The 23,809-nt window shown below is 53.1% G+C and overlaps 6 protein-coding genes across 6 annotated transcripts; 3 read left to right on the top strand and 3 right to left on the bottom strand.

Moving 5' to 3' along the window:
- Nucleotides 1-116: 116 nt before the first annotated feature.
- Nucleotides 117-3,180, top strand: An12g01060 (uncharacterized protein; the record flags this gene model as incomplete). The annotated part of the gene is made up of 4 exons (XM_001395158.1): nt 117-1,525; nt 1,576-1,859; nt 1,918-2,441; nt 2,512-3,180. 4 exons carry the CDS (start codon nt 117-119, stop codon nt 3,178-3,180), a joined length of 2,886 nt encoding a protein of 961 aa, XP_001395195.1.
- A 2,091-nt stretch (nt 3,181-5,271) lies between these two features.
- Nucleotides 5,272-6,137, bottom strand: An12g01050 (hypothetical protein; the record flags this gene model as incomplete). The annotated part of the gene is made up of 2 exons (XM_059750665.1): nt 5,272-5,992; nt 6,127-6,137. 2 exons carry the CDS (start codon nt 6,135-6,137, stop codon nt 5,272-5,274), a joined length of 732 nt encoding a protein of 243 aa, XP_059601780.1.
- Nucleotides 6,138-8,604: 2,467 nt separating this feature from the next.
- Nucleotides 8,605-10,746, top strand: An12g01040 (uncharacterized protein; the record flags this gene model as incomplete). The annotated part of the gene is made up of 3 exons (XM_059750664.1): nt 8,605-9,049; nt 9,087-9,207; nt 9,267-10,746. 3 exons carry the CDS (start codon nt 8,605-8,607, stop codon nt 10,744-10,746), a joined length of 2,046 nt encoding a protein of 681 aa, XP_059601779.1.
- Nucleotides 10,747-11,449: 703 nt separating this feature from the next.
- An12g01030 (uncharacterized protein) lies at nt 11,450-13,549 on the bottom strand (the record flags this gene model as incomplete). Its single annotated transcript, XM_001395155.1, has 3 exons — nt 11,450-12,188; nt 12,250-12,757; nt 12,826-13,549. 3 exons carry the CDS (start codon nt 13,547-13,549, stop codon nt 11,450-11,452), a joined length of 1,971 nt encoding a protein of 656 aa, XP_001395192.1.
- Nucleotides 13,550-15,492: 1,943 nt separating this feature from the next.
- Nucleotides 15,493-17,446, bottom strand: An12g01020 (uncharacterized protein; the record flags this gene model as incomplete). The annotated part of the gene is made up of 4 exons (XM_001395154.3): nt 15,493-16,316; nt 16,376-16,846; nt 16,911-17,314; nt 17,406-17,446. 4 exons carry the CDS (start codon nt 17,444-17,446, stop codon nt 15,493-15,495), a joined length of 1,740 nt encoding a protein of 579 aa, XP_001395191.1.
- Nucleotides 17,447-22,059: 4,613 nt separating this feature from the next.
- On the top strand, nt 22,060-23,737 carry An12g01010 (uncharacterized protein; the record flags this gene model as incomplete). Its single annotated transcript, XM_059750663.1, has 2 exons — nt 22,060-22,173; nt 22,220-23,737. The coding sequence occupies 2 exons, from the start codon at nt 22,060-22,062 to the stop codon at nt 23,735-23,737; spliced, it is 1,632 nt and encodes a 543-aa protein (XP_059601778.1).
- Nucleotides 23,738-23,809: the final 72 nt, after the last annotated feature.

Genomic DNA, 23,809 nt, shown 5'->3' with positions numbered 1-23,809 from the left:
GCGGCCAGGCGATCGGAACTCCTTGCCGGTCGTGATAAAATCCGTTGGCCATGGCGACCCTCCACCCGTCATCGTGCAACCCAGGCTGACATGCCATAACCCAGTCCCCGCAACCGATGGAGATCGATCCGCGTCTGCGTGCTGGCAGTGACAGCTCTCCTGCCGACGGCACCGCAGCCGGTCGTCCATATATCCCTCCCCCGGCCTCCTCCTCCAGACATCCCGACCCCAATGCCGCCGCTCCCTCCGCTCTTGCACGCAGCAGCAATTACCCCGAGCCACCGTCCCCTTACTCGCCCGCTGACCAGCTGCGATCCGCCGTCTCGTCTGCAAGTGGGCCCGGCTACTACGGCAGCGCCGCGCACTCCCAGTCGACGCCATCTATCTACCGAAGCGGGCCTGAACCTGGCTCTGTGCCCAGCACGTCCTCTCAACTCGACTCCGTCGATCCGAACGATCCGTATGCCGAATTACGACGTCCGCGCGCCTGCGAAGCTTGCCGACAACTCAAAGTCCGATGCGAGCCCGATCTCAGCCATCCCAATGGGACGTGTAAACGGTGCGCCAAGGCCGGCAGAAATTGTATCGTGACCCTTCCCACGCGCAAGCGCCAGAAGAAAACCGACAGTCGCGTGGCGGAGCTGGAGAGAAAGATCGATGCCTTGACGGCAAGCTTGCAGGCCTCCCAGGGCCATGAAACCCACCCTCTTCCGCCGCCCGCGACTCTTGAGCCGCCACGCGAGGAGCATCCGGGAAGGCGCTGGCTGCCATCCGCAACGCATGTCTCTGCTAATGGATCGGTACCTCTGAAGTCACCATCCAGCACGGCGGGGAGCAAGCGGCAACACGGTGGGGAGATCAAAGAGACTGCTCCAGTGTCTTCTCGCACTTCGAGCCCATCCGACGACCAATCATTGTACAATAAGGCTATTAAACAATGGCGGGCTATGGGATACGGAGCGGAGCCACAACCCAAGGATACGGCCAGCGAGGGCGGGGGCGATCTGATTGACAGAGGCCTCGTGAGTGAGACACTGGCTGAGGAGGCATTCACCAAATATATAGACTATATGGCCACCCTTATACCTATGGTGGTGTTCCCACCGGGCACAACGATGGATGAGGTGCGGCAGAAGAAGCCGGTGCTGTTTCACGCTATAGTTGCGGCCGCGATCGGTACTATCCAACCACAGTTGCAGCTGTCCTTGCTGGATGATTTCTACAAAGTGCTTGCAGAACGAGTCGTGGTGAAAGGTGAAAAGTCTCTGGATCTAGTCCAGGCGATCTTGGTGTGCTGCAAGTGGTACACGCCGCCAGACAACTTCGAGGAGGTAAAATTCTATCAGTTGTCCAACATTGCTGTCTCACTCGCGATGGATCTGGGTCTCAATCGGAAGGCGATCCCCAAGTCGAAGCCGTTCGCCCTAGTCAAGGAGCTTATCTCGAAGAAGTCATCTGTCGTCCTAGATCTGGATTCACCCGAGGCGAGACGGACTTGGCTTGCTTGTTATTTCCTCTCTGTGCAGTTCGTATCCCTTCATTAATGATGCCAAATCTATCGCTAACACTTCACAGGGTCGCCGTCTCTCTAAGGCGCGTGAATCTAGTCCGATGGCTGCCATATATGGACGAATGCGTGGAAATACTGGAGAAGTCACCAGACGCCTTACCATCCGACAAGGCCATGATCCAATGGGCAAAGCTAGCCCACATCCTCGAAGATATCGCCGTCCAGTTCACTACCGACGACGCCCCTACCGTATCATCCTTCTCAGACCCGAAATTCCTCTACACGCTCCGAGTCCTCGAAAGGCAACTCGAACAATGGCGTCGAGAAACTCCACCAGAGCACTATTCCCGTATGTTGAATCCTCTACCCCCAATCCTAGGTTAACCACCTACTAACCACAACCCCAGCCATCATGAAACAAGCCTATTGTATCCTCAACCTCTTCCTCCACGAAAATGCCATGCACGTAGAATTCCACCGAGACGATTCCAAATCCGCCAACGACGATCTCGCCAGCCCCACCAGCCCAGCTCACATCAACGCCCTAAGCACCTGCCTCACCTCCATCCACGACGCCATCGACGTCCTCTGCTCCATCGAAACGAAAGACCTAGTCCTAGCCCCGACCATCGCTCTGGCCCGAACGTCCTTCGCCATCGTCGCCCTCATCAAGATCTACTCCATCGTCTCGAGCCCAGACACCCGTATGGCCCAAGTCATAGACCTCAGCAGCCTGAAGACAGAATACTACCTGGACAAAGTCATCCGCCATTACACCAAAGCCGGCGAATCCCCGGGCGGTCGCACCCCTGCTAAATTCAGCGTCGTCTTGACTCTTCTCCGGAACTGGTTCATGAAACGCAAAGACCAGGGACCTGTCCTCAAAGACGCGTTGTCGCTGTTTAAGTGCTCTGATGAAGATAGACTTCAGGTTCGTTTACCCCATCACCCTTCAACCCATCCATCCATCCATTATTATCACATCACTAACTATAATCCAGCAACCCCCCAAACAAGGCCAAGGCCAAGGCCAAACCCCCCTCCACCTCCTCAGCGAAGTCGCCATGGGCGACCCTCAATCCCGCTGTGCAACCAACAATCCATCCCCGAACCAAACAACAACAGCATCAACAACAACAACAACAACAACAACAACAACAACCAACAGCAATAGACCCATCTACACGCCCAACACCGCAACACCCTCAACAAGTAGTTACCCCGACCTTCTCACAACCACCCAACCCCAACAGTCTACATCATCAGACCTGCCCGTCCCCCCTCACTCTCACCCTCACTCCCTGAACCCCAGTCCCACCACTGACTCCACCGCCGAACCACCTTCCACATCTTCAAACTGGGTCCAGTACCCCCCTCAACCTCGCCAATACTACTCTGCATTTAGCCCCGGGTACCAAGATGTACAGGGATTCGGGGCTGATCCGGGTAGTGGGAGTAATGGGAATGGCATGGTGGTGACTCCAGGTGGTGCTGGTGCCAGTGTTAGTGGAGGAGGGGGAGGAGGGCATCCGATACAGGGATTATTTTTCCCCGAGTTGGGGGTGCAGATGGGGTTTGATCCCGAGAATCTTTACATGTTGGGGAATATGCTTGGAGATGAGATTCTCAATTTCCCATTTCAGGCGGATGGGGGGATGGGGTTTTATTAAGTTGAGGTGGGGTGTATTTCTCTAGGTGATTGGATATGGGAAGAGGGGGCGGATTTGTTTATATATGTTGATGATATCCCTCCTCTTCTTGGTTTATAAGTTTTTATCATGTGTATCTATACTATTGGAGTACAGGTCTGGGTATATTTATATACATAGGAAAGAGTCATGAAACTAAGCTACTTTTGTGTCCGTCCGCCGGTACATATGGGACTGATCGGATAAATGTTCCTCAAGTCGTGCTCCAAACTCGAGGATCGGCTCCCACATTAGACTCCCCCATCCTACTGGTAAATTAACAAACCCGTTCGCGTGCAGTACCCAGTCAAGAGGCTTGTCACTAGAGTCAGTGGGTATGCTCATGAGCCCCACTCACTCAGCACGCCATGGCGAATAAGCGAGATAGAATCCCAACAGCCTCCTCCCCGGTCCCACACGTTATTGTGATAAAGTGCGAAAGGAGCCAATTCCATTCGGCCGAGGCTGCATTAGCGAGGAAACAGCTGTCTTGCGGATCGGCGTGCCAGACTGCCAGTGTCTGCAAGCCGGCGTACTCCGGCACTGGCTGGGCCATTCCCCACTTGCTGATCATGATTCGTAGCGAGCCATCGGATAAAGCAGAAACAGCGGTCAAGTGTGGTAGACCATTTGGAGTATTGGTGATGTTCAAGCAATTGTCGGTTGCCAAAAAGTGAATGATCATCACGACGCGGTTGAGAAGCAGCGCAGAATGATCTGATCAGCTGATCAACAGCATTCACCTGACGGTCAAGCGCCACTCTTGGCTTAGCTTCTGTACCATATATGACCATGGCCAGCCATTCTCAGCTTCGGTCCTCCGGAGAAGATCCAGCAAACATGTCTGCGCTAGAGGGTCACGAATCCATGAGCCGCCTGGTGGACCAATTGATCAGTTAGTGGGCTTCCGTATCCAGCAGGTGGGCCACAGCCAGGGCAGAAATCATTACTTACAGGCGCACAGTGCGTGACATGCCATGACGCGCAGAGATATCTCGTCATCAACCGACAGTGCTATTCCGAACAAAATACTCAGACTCCGCGTCATGTTTCCCTGAACAGCACAGGTTAGGCTCCCCACAGAAGGTTGCAGTCTGTAGCGGCGTACCTCGGTCATTTGGATATCTTGTGGACTAGGCGTCGAATAAAGGGCCCTGAGTTCCTGTTGCAGGATCAAGGCTTTGGCCATACAAATATGCTGTACTGCGATCGCTAGAAGGAACGTCAACAGCCAGGTCATCAATATTACCAAGGGTCTTTGACATACCATGGAGTGACTGTGAACCAGACTACGGGAAAAGGTCGGCCAACTCTTGGGTCCGCAGCGGAATAATGCAGTGGTCGAAAGCTATCCGGCTTCTCCAGATCCCAAGCATGGATCCTTCGTTTCAGTGTACTCCTACCCACCACTTCCATCTCCAGCGATGGATTTACCCCATAGCAGTGATTTATCGTCTCAGCAAGAAGCCAAATAGCCTTATGCGTCCAATCTCGATCTTTCTGAGACGAGGTGTGCTGCCACAAGAGGTACAGTCTCTCCCCGAACGGACTCAATGTCAACCGCAGAGGCTTTTGATATGCCAAAGCAAATTGAATATCTTGCATCACAAAAACCCAAAACGAAGCTTCTGCGAGTCCGCCTGATGTAGCGCATTCGACTTGAGAGCTGATATAGACTGAGCCGGCCAGGAGATGCCGTTGTAGATCGTTCGATGGGCTATGAGCTGCTCGAGATATTAGAAAACTTTGCTATCGGACTCGAGGGTTTATCCAAGGGGCACACACAGGAAATCTGCTCAAAGAAGCGCAATATCACAGTAGATGCAAGAAGTATATCAATGCTGATCTCGATCTCTTTATTTTCCAGAACAGGCAAGAGTATCCCGATGCACCGCTCATGATATCCATCTGCGGTATTCGGGGGAATATTATGGTTTGTATGGGAGAGATGACGGGCTGCTATAGCCAAACATGCGTAGAGTAGAAGAGGATTCGTAGGTGCCCGTTCCACCACATCCAAAGAGAAATGTCTCTCATGATCGCAAACATCCAACTAGAAAGCGACGATTAGCCTTAGTTCAACCGTATCGTTGATCGAAGAATGGGGTAAAGCACCCATGGGCCGAGCGTTTTTCGGAAGTGCCGAAGGAGGAACGCCTCATTGAAACTAGCGACCTTCTGTCGATCGCGGAGTTCATCAAATGCAAAAGGAAAATTGACTGGGTCCAGGCCCTGTGGTGGAAGGGCCTTGGAGGGAGTGCTGTCACTCGGGGACAATACAGGCTGGAGGGCATGCGACGACGTGGATGGTGCCGTGGAAGCTAGAGATCGACGCTTGAATGTGTCTTTCCGGGATGCTGATGGAGGGTTTACCGGAAGAACATGATAGTCGGCCGCCGTACGATCCGTCTCGTCCTCGAAGGAGACTACAGAGCCGTCGTCAGTGCAATGTCTCAAACCTTCGTTCTTGCAGAGGGACCAACCCTGCGCAGGCATCCCAACCCATATCTGATCGGGAGGAAACGCGAGGTCGCTTTCTCCGTAACGGGGAGGGCCCTTTGGCCGCAGTGACGGATTTTGCCCGTGTCGAAAAGTGACCTCTTCCGTCTTTGTCGGTGCCGGGATACACTGCCGTCCCGATCGCTGGCATCGCAAGCACGAGGACCCCGTCTTGTCACCTAGAAGACCATGATTAGAGGCGCTGAACTGGAAAATTGGCCATGCCCGTCCGATAAACCGGGCTTCTGCAGGGGAAAGCGAATTACATTTGAGATGGCGTTGACGACAGGTGAGACTGTACGTAGACAGTTGCATTAGCTTGGTCGAAAAGCAGCGGCCGCATGCCGCCCAAATGGCATCCCAACAGACTGGGCCAGGAAAGAAAGAAAGAGAGAAACAAGATTCGCACCAGGGGCCGCCAGGACTTACCACCCCCTCATCACGTTGTTGTCAGGTCGGTCCTCGACAGGCAGTCGCAACAGTAGCCATGGAGGGGCAGAGGCATCAACGGCAGGAGGCAGCCATTGATGTGCGAAAGATAAAGAGGAAGAGGCAGGAGAAAGGGGAGCCAGGCCGAGTCGATGTTGGACTACTCGGCTGCAGCTAAAAGCGACCGCCTCAGCGACGGTGATTAGGATGGGCAGAACAATGTTCAACGGTTAAATGCCCAATGGAGGATGGTTCATGCGGAGTGGAGCGCCGGCGTGATGGCCATGGAGCCCCCAGAGCAAATAAGGATTGGAGGGGCGAGAAAAAGGGAAAAAGAACCCTATACAGAAACGAGAACGGCTCGAGTCGATCTCTCCCTTAGCGTGAACACCAGACCCGACCTTTTTTTGCCAGTCCCTCCAGGTTTCAGCCTTTCAGGGGCCCAAACCGAACCCAAAACATGGCCGGCAAAACGGTTCCCCATCACACCCGAGAAATAAGCCAGCGCGCCCGTTTTTAATTTCCCTGGATACAATATGGGGAGAGTCTAGCCAGGGTTCGGGAAATGATGCCGCTGCTTCGATTGTCGCTACTTTTTCTCTCCGACAGAGCGCATGGTGATGGACACACACGCCCGCCTCTGATCACTGCCCGAAGCAGAAAATCCTCACGAGCTAAATGGGAAGTCCACCAGCGCCGGAACGTTTCGGTTCAAGCTAGCCTAGCGAGGAAGCAATGGACACTTTTTATTGCACCTTTCGTCAGGAGCTCCATCCAACTTTCAGCTACCAGCAACTATGTTTCTTGGAGCTTTGGGGGGAGGGGGAAAAAAGTCTGCGAAGTGACGGACTTTTGGGATGTCAGCCGTGCATGGCCCCGGTGGGTTCCAGCTACCAACAACCAGCCACAGTGACCTTAGTATTGATCATCCTAGCCAGCCTGTGGGTTGTTAGTGAGCATCTTGGATACATCGCCATTGTCCTGTAATGACCATTCGACAGAGGCTTACTGCTAAGTCCCCCTACCCCTGCCACTCGACGGGTCTAGATTGTGACTGCCGGCGCCATTGGCGAGGGAACATGAAGCCCCCTGTTGACCCTATCTGCTGCTCACGCAGATCTTGGGCCTATGTCCATTGATTTTCCCCTTCGGCATTGCTGCTCTCCGGCGAATGAATTTGTTCGCATCACCAAGGTGAGGGGTGTGCCGCAGCTCCAGCCTCCGGATGGTCCGTGAACACTGTTTTCTCCGCTTGTATCTAGTGTGGTATGGTGGCCACTGCCAATCAGGAGGGCCGGAATATTTTCAGGGCAGAGTTACTAGGCGGGAAAAGCAAACGACAGCGCATCAGTCGAGCTGGGAGGCGTTCAGTGACTCGTCAACCCATCGAGCCAGTGGTCTGCCTGCGCAGGAGGCATTGCAATTGCCCATTGTATTGTATGATGAATGGAAGATCTAGACGCAATAGTCTCCTGATGAAGAATCTCTCTCTGGTGGCACCACCGATCCAGCGGTGCTAAGTAGAACCCCATTTTGTGATGGTTTCTGGGATCCCGTGAGGACCTAGCACACGAGTATGCCGCTACTTAGATCCGAAGGAGGAGGTTCAGACCAATGACATAGGATAGTCATACAACCTTTTGGCGCAGCTGCAGCCTTCAGGGAGACTGCGGAGGGTCTAAAGGCTTTGAGGGGGGGGCGCTTGTAGATCATAAAGCTACGTGAGCCAATTGACATCTGATAAGCTTTCCAAACAATTATATATTCGGGCACGAATCGGTCGGAGGAAAGTAAAAAGTGGGAGGAAGGGATAGATTAGTACTAATGGTAAACATGGAAAGAACCATGATCAGAGAAAATAAGATGAGCAGGGGAAAGTGAAGCCAAAAGGCAATAGAGTTTCCATTTCCATCCCTCAAAATTGGGGAACGAGAAGTAAGAGACAAACAAAGAGAAAAAGGAAGGAATGGGAGGCGTGACCGAAAACAGCAGGCGCGGGGAAAGCAGCAGTCAGGTGATTGCTGGCAGCGCATCGCCGCTTCTTCTTTGGGCGGCGCAGCACAGAAATCCCGGATCGGCGATGCATTCAATCACCGTCCGACGTTGACTCTTTCTGTGCGCCCAGATGCAATTGATCCTCCACTGCAGCAAGGGATCCTCGTTCCACGCTCTATCTGCCCTATCTACTACCCCATTCCACGTATCCTTTCGGCTCTTGAAGCTTCTCCGCCCCTCCTTTTTCTGATCGACGGGCCGAAAACGGGTCGGACTCCACAGCCAACCAGACATCGTCATAGCTTGTCCCTCGCGAATACCACCTCGCATATCTACTGCTACATACATACCATACTATATATATCTGGACGCTCGGCGGACCAGAATCACGGGGTAGAGGGATTGTCCGAGGTAACCCACTTGAAAAAAAAGCAAGTCCCTGTCTCTAGCCATGCCTGACATCTCATTGCACACAGTAGAGAAATGTCTCTCAATCGCATCGCCTTCTTGGAGTCTTGGGAACAGAACCCTGCCGCATTCCGCCGTCAACCGAGACCAGAGGACTCTGAAGATGAAGATAGATATCATGACCTTCCGGAGCCTTCACTGTCATCATCCTTTCAATCAAACATTAGTAGTCGTCCAACCTTCCGAGATCGCCTGAACTTTAATCCCTATGCTGGACCCGGTTGGAACGAGACCTTCGTGGATGAGTTCGATAGACCCTATAGAGGTTCCTCGCCCAGGCGCCCTCGGGCTGATGAAGCCGAACCTTTAGAACAACCCGAAGAAGATGACACATTGAGGCCACAGCAACCTGTGGGCTTAGAAACTACGGGAGCCTTTGAGGTTGGCCGTTCGAAACGAATCTGTAAGTTGTATGTCTCAGTGGTGAGCAATACGGACTCTGAACTTTTCCAAAGTGCAGGTTTGTATCGCAGTTGTATACTGCTTGTTCTCTGCAGGAATAGTCTTCGGATTTGCGGCAATCAAGCCCATATTCGTCAAAGAAGGAGTCTACCGCAACCTGTGCTCAAAGGACGAGCTCGATAGCGGCTCAGATGTATGCTATCGACAAGACATCCGGTGCGTCGGCTCAAATACGGATCTTTAACAGCACGTATTTGCTAACCGACTGCTTCCAGGCTGAATCTAATGTTTACGGTAGCCGCCGTTGCAACAAACGTGTCAGCATTGCCCGTAGGAGCCATACTAGACACCCATGGCCCCCGAGTATGTGGCATCATTGGCAGTATCTGTTTAACCGTGGGCAGCCTTCTGCTCGGGCTCGCACCCAAGCTTTCCTTTGATGCTTACTTACCAGGGTATCTCTTTCTATCCCTCGGGGGGCCTTTCATCTTCGTCCCATCGTATCAACTGTCGAACACCTTCCCGACCCATTCTGGTCTTATCCTGTCCACCCTTACGGGTGCTTTCGACGCTTCCAGCGCACTCTTTCTCGTGTTTCGGCTGTTAAATGAGAAGACCGAGGGCGCCTTCACTACATCGCGGTTTTTCCTTATCTATCTCATTGTACCAATCTTCATCTTGACTGCTCAGCTAACGGTCATGCCCAAAACCTCCTACAAGACGGCAGGGGAGCTTGTTCAGCAGGCGGAAGAACAAATCGTAGCGGAGGCAGCTGACCGAGTAGATGAAGCTATTGGTGACCGTAATGAAGGAGAACGGCAACGCAATGACCGCCGTCTTCAGCGGCAGACTGTTATCAATCAAATCGAGGACTTGCTACATGCACCTACGCCCGAGCAGGACCACCAACCACAACTAGAAGAAGAACAGACCGAGTCTATCCCTCACACTGCTGGCGGTGTCTGGGGTGCCCTGCATGGCCGCTCAGCCTTGCAGCAAATTCGCACCCCATGGTTCGTGCTTATCACTCTCTTCACCGTCCTCCAAATGCTTCGAATCAACTACTTCGTCGCCACCATTCGTCAACAATACACCTATCTTCTACACTCGCTCGAGCGTGCCAAAGCTTTGAATTCCACTTTTGACGTCTTACTCCCTCTCGGCGGCCTGATCTCCGTCCCCTTCACCGGAGCCATCCTCGACAATGCTAGTACCCCAGTCGTGCTTGGTATCCTCGTTATCACCGCTACGCTCATTGGCCTCCTTGGTTGCATCCCCAGCATCCTCGCCGGCTATGCCAATATCATCCTCTTCGTCATCTATCGCCCCTTCTACTATACATCCGTCTCTGACTACGCTTCCAAAGTCTTCGGCTTCCAAACTTTCGGCAAGGTATACGGCCTCATCATCTGTCTTGCAGGATTGGGAAACTTCGCTCAGACAGGCCTCGACACCCTCGTCTTCCGAGTCTTCCATCGCAATCCCATTCCCGTCAACGCGATGCTTACAGGTTTAACGTTCCCCGTTGGCCTAGCTTTGGTCGCATACGTCTCATGGCAGACTAAGAAGCTAGCCGCCGCCAAGTTAGCCCAAGAAAATGTCACCGATGGTGCCAATGCTGAGAGTGGACTCGTGGCGGGCCACGACGACCAGGTGAATTCTCGGGACTGGTACGCGGATGAGAGGACACCGCTGCTGGGTGATAGTATTCGGGGGCGTCGATCTTCCTTTGCAGTTGGGGTTCCACCTTCTTGAAATGCCTTGCCTTGGTGAAAAGGTTTATTGCCTATACATCCCTTCCCTGTAGATAGATACATAGATAGTTGCAGCAACTTCTTGGATTATCATTGTTTGGATGGGATGGTTTATCTGCCTAGGGGCACAACCCACAAGTCTGTCTTTGGTCTCTCTCTCCTTTCCCAGTGTTTTATATTTAGTATTATCCAATCCACACCACTCCAGATCGACCATTCATGAATTAATAGAATGATAATGTTAATTCATTACTATATACTATATTCCTTTCTCAATTTCTCTTCCTTCCACCACCTGTATATACTCATAGCTACATACATCTTAAGTAAGATCTAATCTAGTGAGTGTACTGAACTAGTAACCATCTGAAAAACACGCAACTCGCACAACGCACGCACGAACAACAACACAACACAACACAACACCAAGCAGGTATCCGTTATCCCTGCCACACAACCCTCCCATTCCATACCATTCCACTGCTTCTGCTGCTTCGTAACCTCGTAATTCATACTGATCTACCACACTTCCTCAGAGCGGGGTATAAAATATTAAAATATAGAATAAGAGAATAGGGAAACAAAGGATAGACCACTGAGTAAGGCCATGGGAAAGGAGTAAAGATAAATGTAAATAGGTAAGAGAAATAGAAAGATGAAATAGAGATGGCATGTGGAGAGAGTATGTGTAAGGGGGGTATAGTTCACTCCATTCTAACCATAGCCAGTTTCACTTCTGCCCAGAGATCGCTACCCGGTCGGTCGCAGGCACGATCAGACCAGACCATCAGACCGAGGAGTTTGCGGGCGTCGACCCAGGATCTAATGCCGTGGCTGGCGGCGGCTTGGCTGAGGACGTGGACGAACCAGGCTCGTTCGGGCCGGTCGTCTGCGGCGATGCCGCCGAGGACGAGGACCCAGAAAAGGGCGATGCGGGCTTGCGGGTGGCTCCAGGTGGAGGCGAGGTCGGAGATTTGGAGAACGTTTTGAATGAGCTTGGCGAGTTGGCCGAGGGGGGTGCTCTGGTAGGGGAGGGGGAAGACGACGCCGACGCCGTAGATGAGGGCCGCGAGACGACAGGCTTCGTAGATGATTTCGTGCGGCTTGTAGGCGGCAAACCCGTCGAGTTGGCTGGCCGCGGGGAGGGAGAGGAGGGTATATTGGGTGAGGTTGCGTTGATCGGAGATGAGGGAGTAGTCGGGGTTGACGAGGTGGGCTTTGATGTGCTCTTCGACGAGCCTCATGTAGAGATGCATGGCGTATAAGACTTCGACCATTTCTGCAGTGAGGCCGATGTCCCGGAGGGGAGCGTATCGGCGCTCTACATCAATGGTTGTGAAACCGAGCATTTTCTGCAGGCTGAAATTTCGCCGCTCGTGGAAGAGGGGAATAAAAGTGAACACGGGTGGCATGAGGAAGGTGCTGCAGGTCACAATGTCGGAGCTAGAATTGAGGATTATAAGTTAGTATGGAAAGCGGGAATATCGAGGGAGTTAAGACTAACAAGGACAGAGTTGCAGCCAGCCCGGGCAGAGTCAGGTTCTCGATGCCTCCCCGTAACCGCACCATCTGCACCAGACCCTTGATATGAACCAGATTCGGCGGAAGGGCTCCATAGACGTCCAGCCACTGCAAACGTGGTAGCGGCGCATCGAACGGCAGAGTCCGATGAATGCCGCGTCCGTGGTCTTCTGCGACATTATGTGCCATGCAGATGACAGCGAGAATCACTGAATCGCACACCGCTCGACTGGGATTACTGACTTCCCGTGTAACGTTCTGGATGGTTTCCAGCTCACACCATTGCAGGATCCGTTGCTCTTCTGGCAGGAAGGATTCCCGTGAAATCCAGCCATTGAGCCACCGAAGGCGTTTGTGAGACAGAGAGCCGAACACGAAGGCGGTAAATAGAGTGCGGTCTTGTAAAGCGAGGGGTAACCAGCTGGTGCTGGCTGGCCGCGTCTCCTGACCGGGGGAGACGGGGGTCAGGCCGGGCCACAGGACATAGAGACCTATGGATACCGTATGTTAGTGCTCTGTGAAGAGAAATGTAATGAAGGAACAAGAAATGAGCACGAACAGTATTCTTCTGTGGCCGCAATCTCCGTTCTCGCCAGATCCATTGGGTTCGTATGAAACGGATCGACGGCGACACAGCCAAAACTCTCAATACACCCCATGGATGTAGCTGACGAGGGAGCCGGCACGCTGAAGGAATCGGAAGTTGTAGTCCTTTTCGTAGTTTCGATGTGATCATAGGGTGTTTCATCGAGAGTTTGTTGCTGGAACTGCCAGACGGTATCGGGGGATAACTCCATTTCTTCCGGATCAAAGTGGAAATGCGACTCGCCTACCACCCCCGGTACCAAGGGCGGACAGTCAGCGAATCCATACTCTGGAGAAGGTGTGGAAGGATCCGATGAACTACGGCGAATAGGTGTCTCGGAGGGAGGACTGTGGTGTGAGGGGAAGGCCAGGGGAAGGGCGGAAGGCGTGAGAGCAGCGGGGGACGGAGAGCCGTTCGGAGGCGTCAATAAATGAAGGCCTGGGGCGGGCGGAACTGCGCCCTGAGGCGGAGACTGACTGGAGGCATCTGGGGACGAGGAAGACGACTGGGATTGATTGCTGTCGGGCGATTCTGGGCCGGACGAACGATCTTTGGTCTGGTCGGAGATCCATTTGCCCACATGGGCGCGGACCAGCCGCTGGATTTTGATCCGCTCCGTCTCAGATGCTGGGCGCGCATTGACGAAGTGAATGGCGTCCTTCTTCCGCCCAGCGGCGACACCCTTTGTAGACGCCATGAGAGGCTTTGTCTTCTTCTTTTTCTGCTTCGCTTTCTCCCACCGCTAAGGGTCATTGCCGATCAAGAGCACAGGATGCGACGAGGACGGTTGAGCACGGCAGACGGCCAGGGTAGCATTCTGTTTTCGACGAGGCGAGGAGGATACGGAGGGATGAAGCGAGGCGGAATTTGAAGCGAAGAAGGGAGGTTGTTTAAGCGCAACAGGGGACGAGGGTGTTGGTGGTGGTGGTGGTGGTGAGTATGGCAGGGGAAGTACTAGTCGTAGTCGGGGCGGAGGAGACTTGATTGGGCCGCATCAATGAGGGACGGACGAGACGCGAGACGAGGGGGAAATCATCGGACCGACGTTTGGCGCTGATCTGGCAGGCTGCAAGGAATTGGATGCAGGAAGGCGTGCCTGAACGTGATTCCGGGGAAAAGGAGGAGGAGGGAAAAGGACTGAGGAAGGCGAAGAAGAAGAAGAAGGGGGCGAGGATGGATGACGGAGGGATGGGGAGAAATGGGGGGGAAGATTGCGTGAGCGGATAAATTTGGGTGAGGGGAAGAAGAATATCCGGGAGAGAAAGAGAGGCAGAGGCGGAGGCAGAGGCAGAGAGAGAGAGAGAGAGAGAGACGGAAGTCTGGGGGGGGCGAGAAAGTTGAGTTAAAAAAAAGGGAAAAGAGAGAGCAGCGAGAGCGAGAAGGAGAAGCGAAAGCAGAGCAGGAAAAGGTCCCAGGAAAAGCGGCGCGGATCGTCGCTGAAGAGAGCCAAAAAAGCAAAATCCCCAACCATTGAAAGAGCCAAAGCGATTAATTCGTGCCTGTCAAAAAACTAATCCATCCTGACTGAACTTAGATCCGTCTCTAGTTCTGCGACTAACATTCGCACTACTGCTCTAGTCAACTCTGGTGCTGCTCCGATCGATCCTCTGCACAGTTTCCTCCACACCTCCAGTGAGCGTAAGATGTGCTATCTCTCTCACACTTTCGCGCTCTCCTTTTTTTTTTTGATTTCTTTTCCCCCTTCAATCTCTCTCCACACTTCTCAGAACCGATGACCATCATCATCACTCTCTTCCACTCCCTCGCTCACCCCGACACCTTAAATCGCTAGCTAAAACCCTTCCCTGACAGCCCAGCAATCCCGACAAAACGCACGGTGATTCCAACCCACATCCATGGATCCCAACCAGCCCAGCACCGCCGGTCAATGCGGGGAAAATCCCAAGGTTGACCGCAAAAGTATCTTCCTCGCTTGCGCTCTTTTGCTCATCGGACCCATCCGCTGCAAGCTTCGGCCTGACAGGTCACCCCCTCCATGCACCCTTTTCTTTTCTCTTATCGGGGTCTGGTTCTGCGCTTTTCTCTAGATTTCCGAGATAGCATTGACCTTGCTGATCACTTGTCCGAGATTAGCATTCTCGACATGATAGATCAAAATAGTAGCAAAACCACCCTCCCCCCCAAAAATTATCTACCTTCTCTCATGTAGTTCACATCCAGAACAGTTAAATATGCTCTGGACCGGACACAGACAGGGGCCGGGCCCAGCGTTAGCTTGTTGCAACGCCATCCCTTTAAGGTTAATGCGGCGATGCGCCTCGCCCCTGGAGAATTCGGGATGGGTGGCGGTCCCAGTCCCCACGGCCTGCTCCATCACATGAACAATGGTCGCCATGACGTACTCAGACCACTGCTCGGCGGTTCATAACCTAAACCCCGTCATCGTATCCTTTCCTACATCAGTAACTGATGGGCTAGATGTAATCGGCCGCTGCTCTCTCTCCAGACCCATCCCCTGGTTCCCTCAGGGTGACCTGGGGGTGTCCATGGCTCAACTCGGATTCTCGATGCAGATAATGATTGTATTGTCTACCCTACCGACGGTTATAGCCTTAATAACAGACGTAATATACTTCGTCCATTATCCCCATTTGCGAAACAAACTTCCGGGTAAGTAAACTAGTCAAGCTCAATCAATGGGTATTTCCCCCCTTCTCCAGTTACCGGGTCCTGATACTGCTCCAAGGCCTCCTCAACTGCCGCCATGTATCCAAGCACCTTCTCTTCCTGCCATCTGCGTCCCACCACCTGCACTGCAGTAGGCAATCCCGCCATCTTCGCCGCGTCGTAGTGCTTCCAGGCACCGTAGGCCACCGCGTTGCTGGCTCCCAGCTGTTTCAGCACCTTCTTGTACGGACCAGACAGAGCATCCTTCTTCGCGTCCACGTGCGAGACAGGCACGACACCGGCTGTGTAGTCCAGCAGGTTCCAGAGGAACGTGTATCCGCATGAGGATACCGCATCGTGCATGGCTTTGTGGGGCAGAGCCGGCGTCGCATTGACGGGGCAGAGGATGAAATCGTACTGCTGCGTCTCGGCATCCCACCAGCTGTGCCAGGTCGCCCGGAAAGCTTCCCGCTGGGCAGTGAGCTTCCAAAGCTCCGCCGCAGACTTGGGGGCAAACCCGCGGATCAGCGTCGCCCACTTCTCATCCCGTCGGATGTACCGAACCCAAAGGTAGTAGAGATAACGTAGAGGACGGGGCAGATTGCATATCCGCGTCAGCTGATCTGCACCAGGGTCGGATGGCTCAAAGCTGTGCAGATGCGAGTTAAACGTGACGCACCCATCAGAGTTGAGCAGCTGCGAGGCGAGGGAGAGACCAGTAAAAGTGTCAGCCGCAGCGGGGGGTGTGATCTCAGATACAGTATGCCCAGCGGCGGTGAGGGCGGCTACTGTGGTGGAAATAGCACGTTCAATGGCCGGCGTTGGGGGAACGACACCTGCAAGTGGTCAGAAAGGCCCAAGTAGTGTCCTTGATGTCCCCGCTCTTGGAACTTACCATCGTTGCTCATGAGGCCGATCCTCAACCTTTTGTTTTGGGCTTCAATTTCCTCATCTTCTCTCCAGGAGATAGGGTGGACGGTATGGTCGTAGTTCCAAGGCTTCATTCCGACAATAGCTTTGGTGAAATAGGTGAGATCGTTCAAAGTACGGGCCATAGGACTGAAGACACTGGCAACACCTTCCTGGCCAGCCATGCTGGTGTTGACTCCGACCTTAGGCCAGCGGCCAGTACTACAGCGGAGGGAGTAGATGCCGCTCCAGGCAGCGGGAACGCGAACCGAGCCAGCGACATCCGACCCGATACCGATGCGACCACCAAGAGCCAGCAGAGCACCTTCACCACCCGTCGAGCCGCCAGGAGAGTATTCCGGGACATGTGGGTTAAGGCAGTGACCCCAAAGAGCGTTTGCTGATTCGAACGACAGAAGCGTCACGGGCAGCGCCGTTTTCGCATATGGGACCGCACCTGATGGAGTTCATCATTAGCGCAGGGATACTTTCTGTGATGTTTCGCGGCACAGGTCACCTACCAGCATCCTTCAACAGCTTTGCCATTGGACCATCCTCCTTATACGGTTTACACGCGAACTTGGTATACCCCAGAGTAATATCGAATCCTTTGACTTGCACCGAGTCTTTCAAAGAGATAGGCACACCCGCCAGGGGACCTTTTAGGTTTACTTCGGACTGAGCCCATGATTCTGCCTCAGGCAATAGAAGCTCAGTCACGCAATTGGTCTTTTCGTGAGCCTTGACTGCAACCTTGCCGTATGTGCGTAGGACATCTAAAGGTGCCAAGGAATCATTCTGGACCTCATATACCAAGTCCTGGATAGGCTTGTTAATGATAACCCTGTCGATAGCCGAGAAGGGCGCATGATAATCGGGAGATAGCGATGCAAATCGAGCCGCCCGTTCCCTCCTCTTGAGGTCCCTGTGAATGGTCAGTGAGCCGTCGGCTAAGTTGCATGTGGGCTGTGTAGGACTGCTTAAGTTGCTGCGTGAAGGCACACGGGGTAACCTACCGGATGCGACGATACGTAAAGTAATCAAAGGGGGGAAGCATTGTATGTCACCTCCTTAGGAGCCCGTGCAGAAGCCCAAGGGGAAGGACAGAGAAAGATAGAGAGGAGAAGAGCAACTTTCCGCGCAGAAAAAGAGATCCGTCACAACGCAGGGGGGGCGCCTTCCTTTTATTGCGGGGGAAGCACCACACGTGCGGAGAAGCCCGATAAGCCAGACCCGCTGATAAGCGCTCTGTGTCTAAGCTGACTTGTTCGCTTCCGGTGCTGCGTCCGCTGAGCTGTTCGAGCTTCGAACCCATCACGATAAGCTATGGCAGCCATGTCCAGATATATCTAGCACCTGTCCGTTATCCATGCTGCTAATTTGGATGTGGTACAGCTCACTGACAGTGACTATCCTCTGCAAGACCTTCCTGAGTGATAAACCCAGGTACCACACGTGACTGACACAGAAGCCGGCTGCCGGCGCTTGTTTTGCCCCATTCGGCAGGTCCATGCGGATAACGAGCTTCCTAGTATCGTCCCAGTAGTTAAACGAGGACTAGAAGGCGACATTTTGAAATTCTTATCTCCTAGTCTCGTCTAATTATGTGCTACGTACTCGACACTCACTATTAGTCTAATAAGCGCCCCGCTTGTCTCGTTCACTTATAAGCTCAGTTATGGTGATGTCGGATCAGTCGGCTCCTAACACTGCCGATGGTTGATGATCTAAGGACTATGATGAATTATTTTGTGCCTTCGGAAGTTCACACGTTTCATTACTTGGAACCATAGCAAAGATCTCCCAGCGTCTTCTAGGGAGATTCGAGTCAACGTGAAACCCATTATTGTTCGACCATTAAAACCTCAGCCGACGCCTAGTACATGCCAGAATGTCCGCGAGCATATGCCGGGTATTCTTCTCCGAAAGTCAACCTTGAACGCCGTATGGGGTGCTAAATTTACAGATGAGACCTGCTCGTCCATATCCAGCCCGGGTGTCGTATTCACAGAATTTCTCGTCTTTCCAGTTTTTTTTTTGTCTCCTCGACCTCGAGGCCCGATGTTTCTGCCTGTCGCTTTCAGCTAAGATGGTATCAGATGGCCACAGGGCGTTTCCTTTAGAGCATGGACCTTGAGCAACGTTGAAAGCCTTGTGCTCAGCCTTAAGTCGATAGTATCGCGACCAATGCTGTATCCATACACCACAGAGCGACGGATGTTCGTTGGTATATCGCATGGGCCGACAAAGTACACACTTATTGTGCCCCTCACATCGGTACGGCTTCTGTTCCAGGTTTGAGCCAGTTTTTCGATTTCAGCCACAATATAACAACAACAATGGCCGCAACAATTATCGCTACTATGAGAAAGATCAAGATGCCACAAATGAAAGTCCGCCTTCTTTTCTGGCGTTGGGCCTCAATCCAATGATCTCTGTGCCGTATCCCATCAAGGTCAGCCGAGTAAACTATGGAAACATACAAGGAAGTCAGACGTACGTCCAGATGGTGGGTTTCTTCGCTCCTGTTTCCGTCTTTGCTTCTTCGTCGAGGTGTATAGCGGCAGAAAAGCGTTTCCAGAACGCCGGGTCCCGGACAAGTGCCATAATCACGCTGCTCCACTAGTTACCAGACATGGGGTGCCGCAGTGCACTGGGTCCAGAATGAAACGGGTGTCTGTGCCGTATCGATTGAAGCGTCGTACGATGGCTCAGCCTGGAGCGTGGAGGCGTCAAGGATAGTGAATGTCAGAGATATCAACAAGGCTACGTTGACACAGTCAACCAAAATATAAGCGGCAATGGGTCCCTTCCGCTTACGGCTGGAGCGCCAGCGAGAGAGAGAGTGAAGTGAATAAATTTCAGATCAGTCTAATAAGTGAAGGCTTCAGAAAATGGACTAAGTTTGACCTCCCGAATGACGATAGAACGAGGGACGTCAACAGGGAGCGCAAACGCGGGTATAACAGGGATTTGAGAAAAAGCTACAAAAGATGAAATGAGGATGGAACAGGGACGATTGAAGACATTATTGCTGAACACCAGCAGCATGGGATGCTGGATTTGTTGCAACGCTACCGTAGAGCTGTTTGGATTCCACACTGCTCGGCGGGAATGACGGGCCCGGGCCAGGGTCGGCGCGGAATCTGGATCGCCAGCACGCCGCCCAATCACAACCACCGGAATCTGACAGCACCCAATAAAACGAGCATCTTCGGCCCACGGTTCGATTGATTAAGGTACGTGGTCATGCCGGTCGAATTGATCTGGTCAGGCACGAGCAACAAGCATGGCGATCAAGTATTTGAATGCCTATCAACAAACAAATCTCCCAAAATCCGACCGCGTAGCAGCCGTCTCTTCAGGCGAGACCAACGAGCCCAAAGTATGTTCCGATTTCAAAGGTTGTCCCGGTACTTTGAGAGAATGTTATCTTTTCTTCCTCGAGTCTCTCAAAACCTTGATTTTGTCCACATTCTTTCGACTGTCTGACTCGCAAATGTTCGGCAATCTGATCCGTCTCTTCAGGATCGATGCAACAGGCTTTTTGATGAAAGAACTTCAGGGCCAACGAACAGATTAACTGGCGTGGACGGATACTTAGACTTGTGCCTATTCAGTACCTCCGATTCCGTGTCTGAACTCTGGGGACCAAGAACTGCTTTGATATGCCATCGCTATCGGCCATTTTTTCGATAGTGGAGGAAGGTACACGGACGACCAAATATGAATAAATTTTTCTTGGAGCTCATGCGACTTACTCATGTGCATGCATGATTTGACTCACATAGACCATGTGTACAGAGCATACACACATATTGGCAAGCGTGGCCAGGAGAGAAAACGCCCCACCCACCATTAGCCAAGGAAAAGGCTTATCTACTGTCTATTAATAGGCTCTGCAATGGGGAACGCGGGTCGAGTAAGGGGACAAGCAGTTTCAACATTACCTTGTCTGCCCTTCGTGGGGTTGCTGTGAGAGACCAGTGGCAGGAGAGCTATGTTGATTCCATTGGCTGGGACTGGGTTATCAGAATTGAGCTTACTCACTGCGAAATTAGTTGGGCCACCTGGCCTTAGGTAGCCTAGCCCTTCTTCCTCTGGTGCCTTACTCCCCCTACGGCATAAGGCAGGCATCAGCTCGGGTCGGCGTTTCAGCAAGAATGATGCTCACTGGAGGTCTGGAAGAAACTGTATCTACTGGACCGCCCCTATGCATTCACACTCATCCTTGCTGCAGTACTAATGCATGTAATTATCGTTCGGTTTATTGCGGCTATCACGAGGAGATTCGTATACCACACCTGAGTCTAGCATAGACATTAGGATGGCCTCGACACACGATTACCTTTAACATAATCGATCATTGCTACGACTCGTCTTATCAGATCATCTGGAACTGGCAAGAGATAATTTTCCACCCTACCCTCTATCACCAAGGTGGAAGTGTGGTAATGGGCCTGGGCGTTACCTGGCCCTGGCAAAACACTGGCTCTCGGAGAGGGACTTTGTCTCTTACTCAAAAGTGTTTCCCGAGATGGCTGGCCGAGACCATCATCCGAAGATAAGCACCTGACTCCAGTGAAGCTTTGCCGACGAGCAGGTGGCGCAGAAGCAGGTCCTCTTGCTCCAAGCGGCTCAGCTGCCTGGACCTTACCCTTTGAGAAGGTATTCTTCTAATGGTATCATTGTGTGTGCGCCTTCCTTAGACATCTCAAAGATGTGGTAAGGATGGTCTCCGTGGATGTGAGACAAGAGGATATGGCCAAATCCATGCACATGCCATAGGATGTCTTCGTCAGTCCTCGGCAGTCTTCCTAGAGCAGTTTCGAAAGATAACCCGAAGCGGGACTATTGGAGGATGGAGCAGATGTCTCCGTCCATTAGCGTTTGTTGGTCAGCTCAGAAGAGGGTTGAATCATGTCATATAGTTTAGATATGGGCTTGGGTTTGGAGTCACGAGCGGTGCTGATCTAGATCATGTACCTCATCTGAGGCGATTGCATGTAGCTCTGTCGTTTGGGCTGAGCCAGCTGTATCAAGGATAGGAAATCGCCAGAAAGTTCACGGAGGCCAGCAGACCGAGCTCGTCTGGAAACTGTAGTTAAACAGCAGTAGGAGCTACTCCCCTTCTCCATGGGAAGGGAACCCCCTCCAACCCAACCATCACCAGGTGATTTCCGCGAGGGGGCAGACCGGAAGTCAGTCCTTCAAACCTTCAGGTACCCAAAAGCGGCCTCGTGCAGGGCCCCATTTGGCTTTCTGTCGCATCCAGCGCCAACATGGTCCGACGCCAATAACACGAAAGGGAGCAGACGAGGCGGATTGAGTTGGCGTGTCGACAATGCCAGCAAACAGATTTCCTTTGGGCTCCCCCGCAGTGGAGCCAGTGCTCGATGGGTGCCTGACCGCCAGGCCGAAGCCTTGCGCTTGACGGGCCACTAACCGCCTGCGATCACGGGTCTTCACTAAACCATGAAGAGGTGCAGCGGCCAACGTGCAGTTGCGGTGCTGCACCTCACCACAACTAACTAGTCTACCGCGTCCCCCCAGCCTCGTTTCTACAATCCCATCTTCTTCAACCTCCTCCTCCTCCTGCCCCCCATTGATGTCCCCGCCTCTCTCGCTGTTGTCTAATGCCTCTACAACGGGCCCCATCCTAGCCCGGCCATGTTTTCCGCCCATGATCATCAGGGCCCGAGTTATTGGGGAGTGTTGATCAATGCCGATAAGAGTCCGGCCCCGCTGCTGGAACAGCTGTGTCTGGAAATTGCTCGCATCATCGTAAGTCGGGAATGGTTGGAGCTTCCCCTGAGTTGGTGAAGACTAGGAACCCAGGCTTATCTCCAAATGTTCGCATGCGAAGACATCCTTTGACGACTACGCTACCACCGACCTCACTCCAGAACGATTGGCAGCTTTTTATCGCAAGGTGGGCGGCAACTACGACGTCCTCTTCCTCCAGACCAAACCGTCCGCGCTCTCCTTCATCTACCAGCGACTAGGATGCTTTCATAGTATTCAGCCAACCTCCGATCCCTACAAACCCCCCGCTATTCCCGCTCTGCAGCCGAACGGCTTCGTGCGATGGCAGACCATCCAGCTCCTTCTCGATCCGGACGAGCATTGTCATTACCTCCAGAATGCGGTCGAATTGTGGGACATTGAAACTCCGAACGGGGAGTTCTTTCCCAAACAAATCCCGCGGGAAGCTTTTCCAGACAGACCAGACCCGGAAATGGTAGAATGGCACGAGTCGGTCAGTCGACGCTTCGAACTCGACTACATTAAGAGAAATATCCTGCGTGCATCTCCACCGAACTTTGGAACCTACCATTCTCATTTTTCCAACAAAGACCTTCCATTCACCAAAGAAGAGTCCAGCCCCCCGGCGCGCCGTCGCTCATCAACACATCGCCCTCACCTGGTTCCCGAGGAACCCTCCCCTCCTAGTAGGCATCAGAGACGTCGCAGCGGAGAGTATCCACCGTCAGCCACCCGTCGGGTTCAGTCAACATACTTCCCCCGCGCACCAGACGTTGAGCCGCCTCGTCGAGCCCCTTCACCTCCAATGTGGGCCAAGTCTGCTCCCAAACCAAGAGGTCGCGATCGCACGCCGGCGTATTCCCGTCCCGTCAGTCCCAGTACATTGCCAGGAAATAGTGCATCCGATGCGTCATCCGAGGACTCTGGAGGTGCAGTGCGCCGCGCGTCTCCCAGCGCTAGTCGACACCATCGTCATCTGCGTCCCGATACTCCGCAACACTATTCTCACACTCGCCGCCATTCACATGAATCCTACGCCAGGAGACCCGAGCGAGCATTCTCCCCAGATGATCAGCGACGATACATGCATCGGGACATGTACAATGCCAGCTCGGCCAGGCCCTACGACTCCGATGGTCCGCGTCGAGCACGCTCATCGAGGGTATATGCTGAGGAGCCGGTCCGCCCTCCCCGGACTCCAAGGCCAACGTTCCGCGACCACGTGTTTAGCGATCCAGCAGCTGTCCCAGTCAACCATGAAGTGCCAGTATACACGCACATGCACCCTCGCTACATGGAAAGGAATGGCACCTACCCAGTCCGACCGCCTCCCCCACCCGACGTCGACATGCGCGCGGGCGATGACGGCCGACGAAATTACAGAGGGCCTCCCGTCAACGCCAACGCAGCTGGTTTCGGTACTTCAGCAACTCCGGAGCGTCCTCGCTACCCCTCAGGTGGCTATCGGCCCCAGAGATGGGCCAATCCGGTACAGCCATCGCCAGCCCGAGGAATTGCAGTAGGTATGCCGGACATGGAATATCCTCCACGAAGCCGACGGTCCACTATGTATGACCGGTGAACAACAAAATAGCCCTTTTCTACACCTCCAACAAGAATGCTTACCCCTACCCCAAACTCCATCTCTATGCAC

The sequence above is a fragment of the Aspergillus niger genome (assembly GCF_000002855.4).
Source record: "Aspergillus niger supercontig An12".
Taxonomy (NCBI): domain Eukaryota; kingdom Fungi; phylum Ascomycota; class Eurotiomycetes; order Eurotiales; family Aspergillaceae; genus Aspergillus; species Aspergillus niger.
The sequence above is the reverse complement of the archived record's forward strand: the minus strand, read 5'-3'. Positions and strand labels throughout refer to the sequence as shown.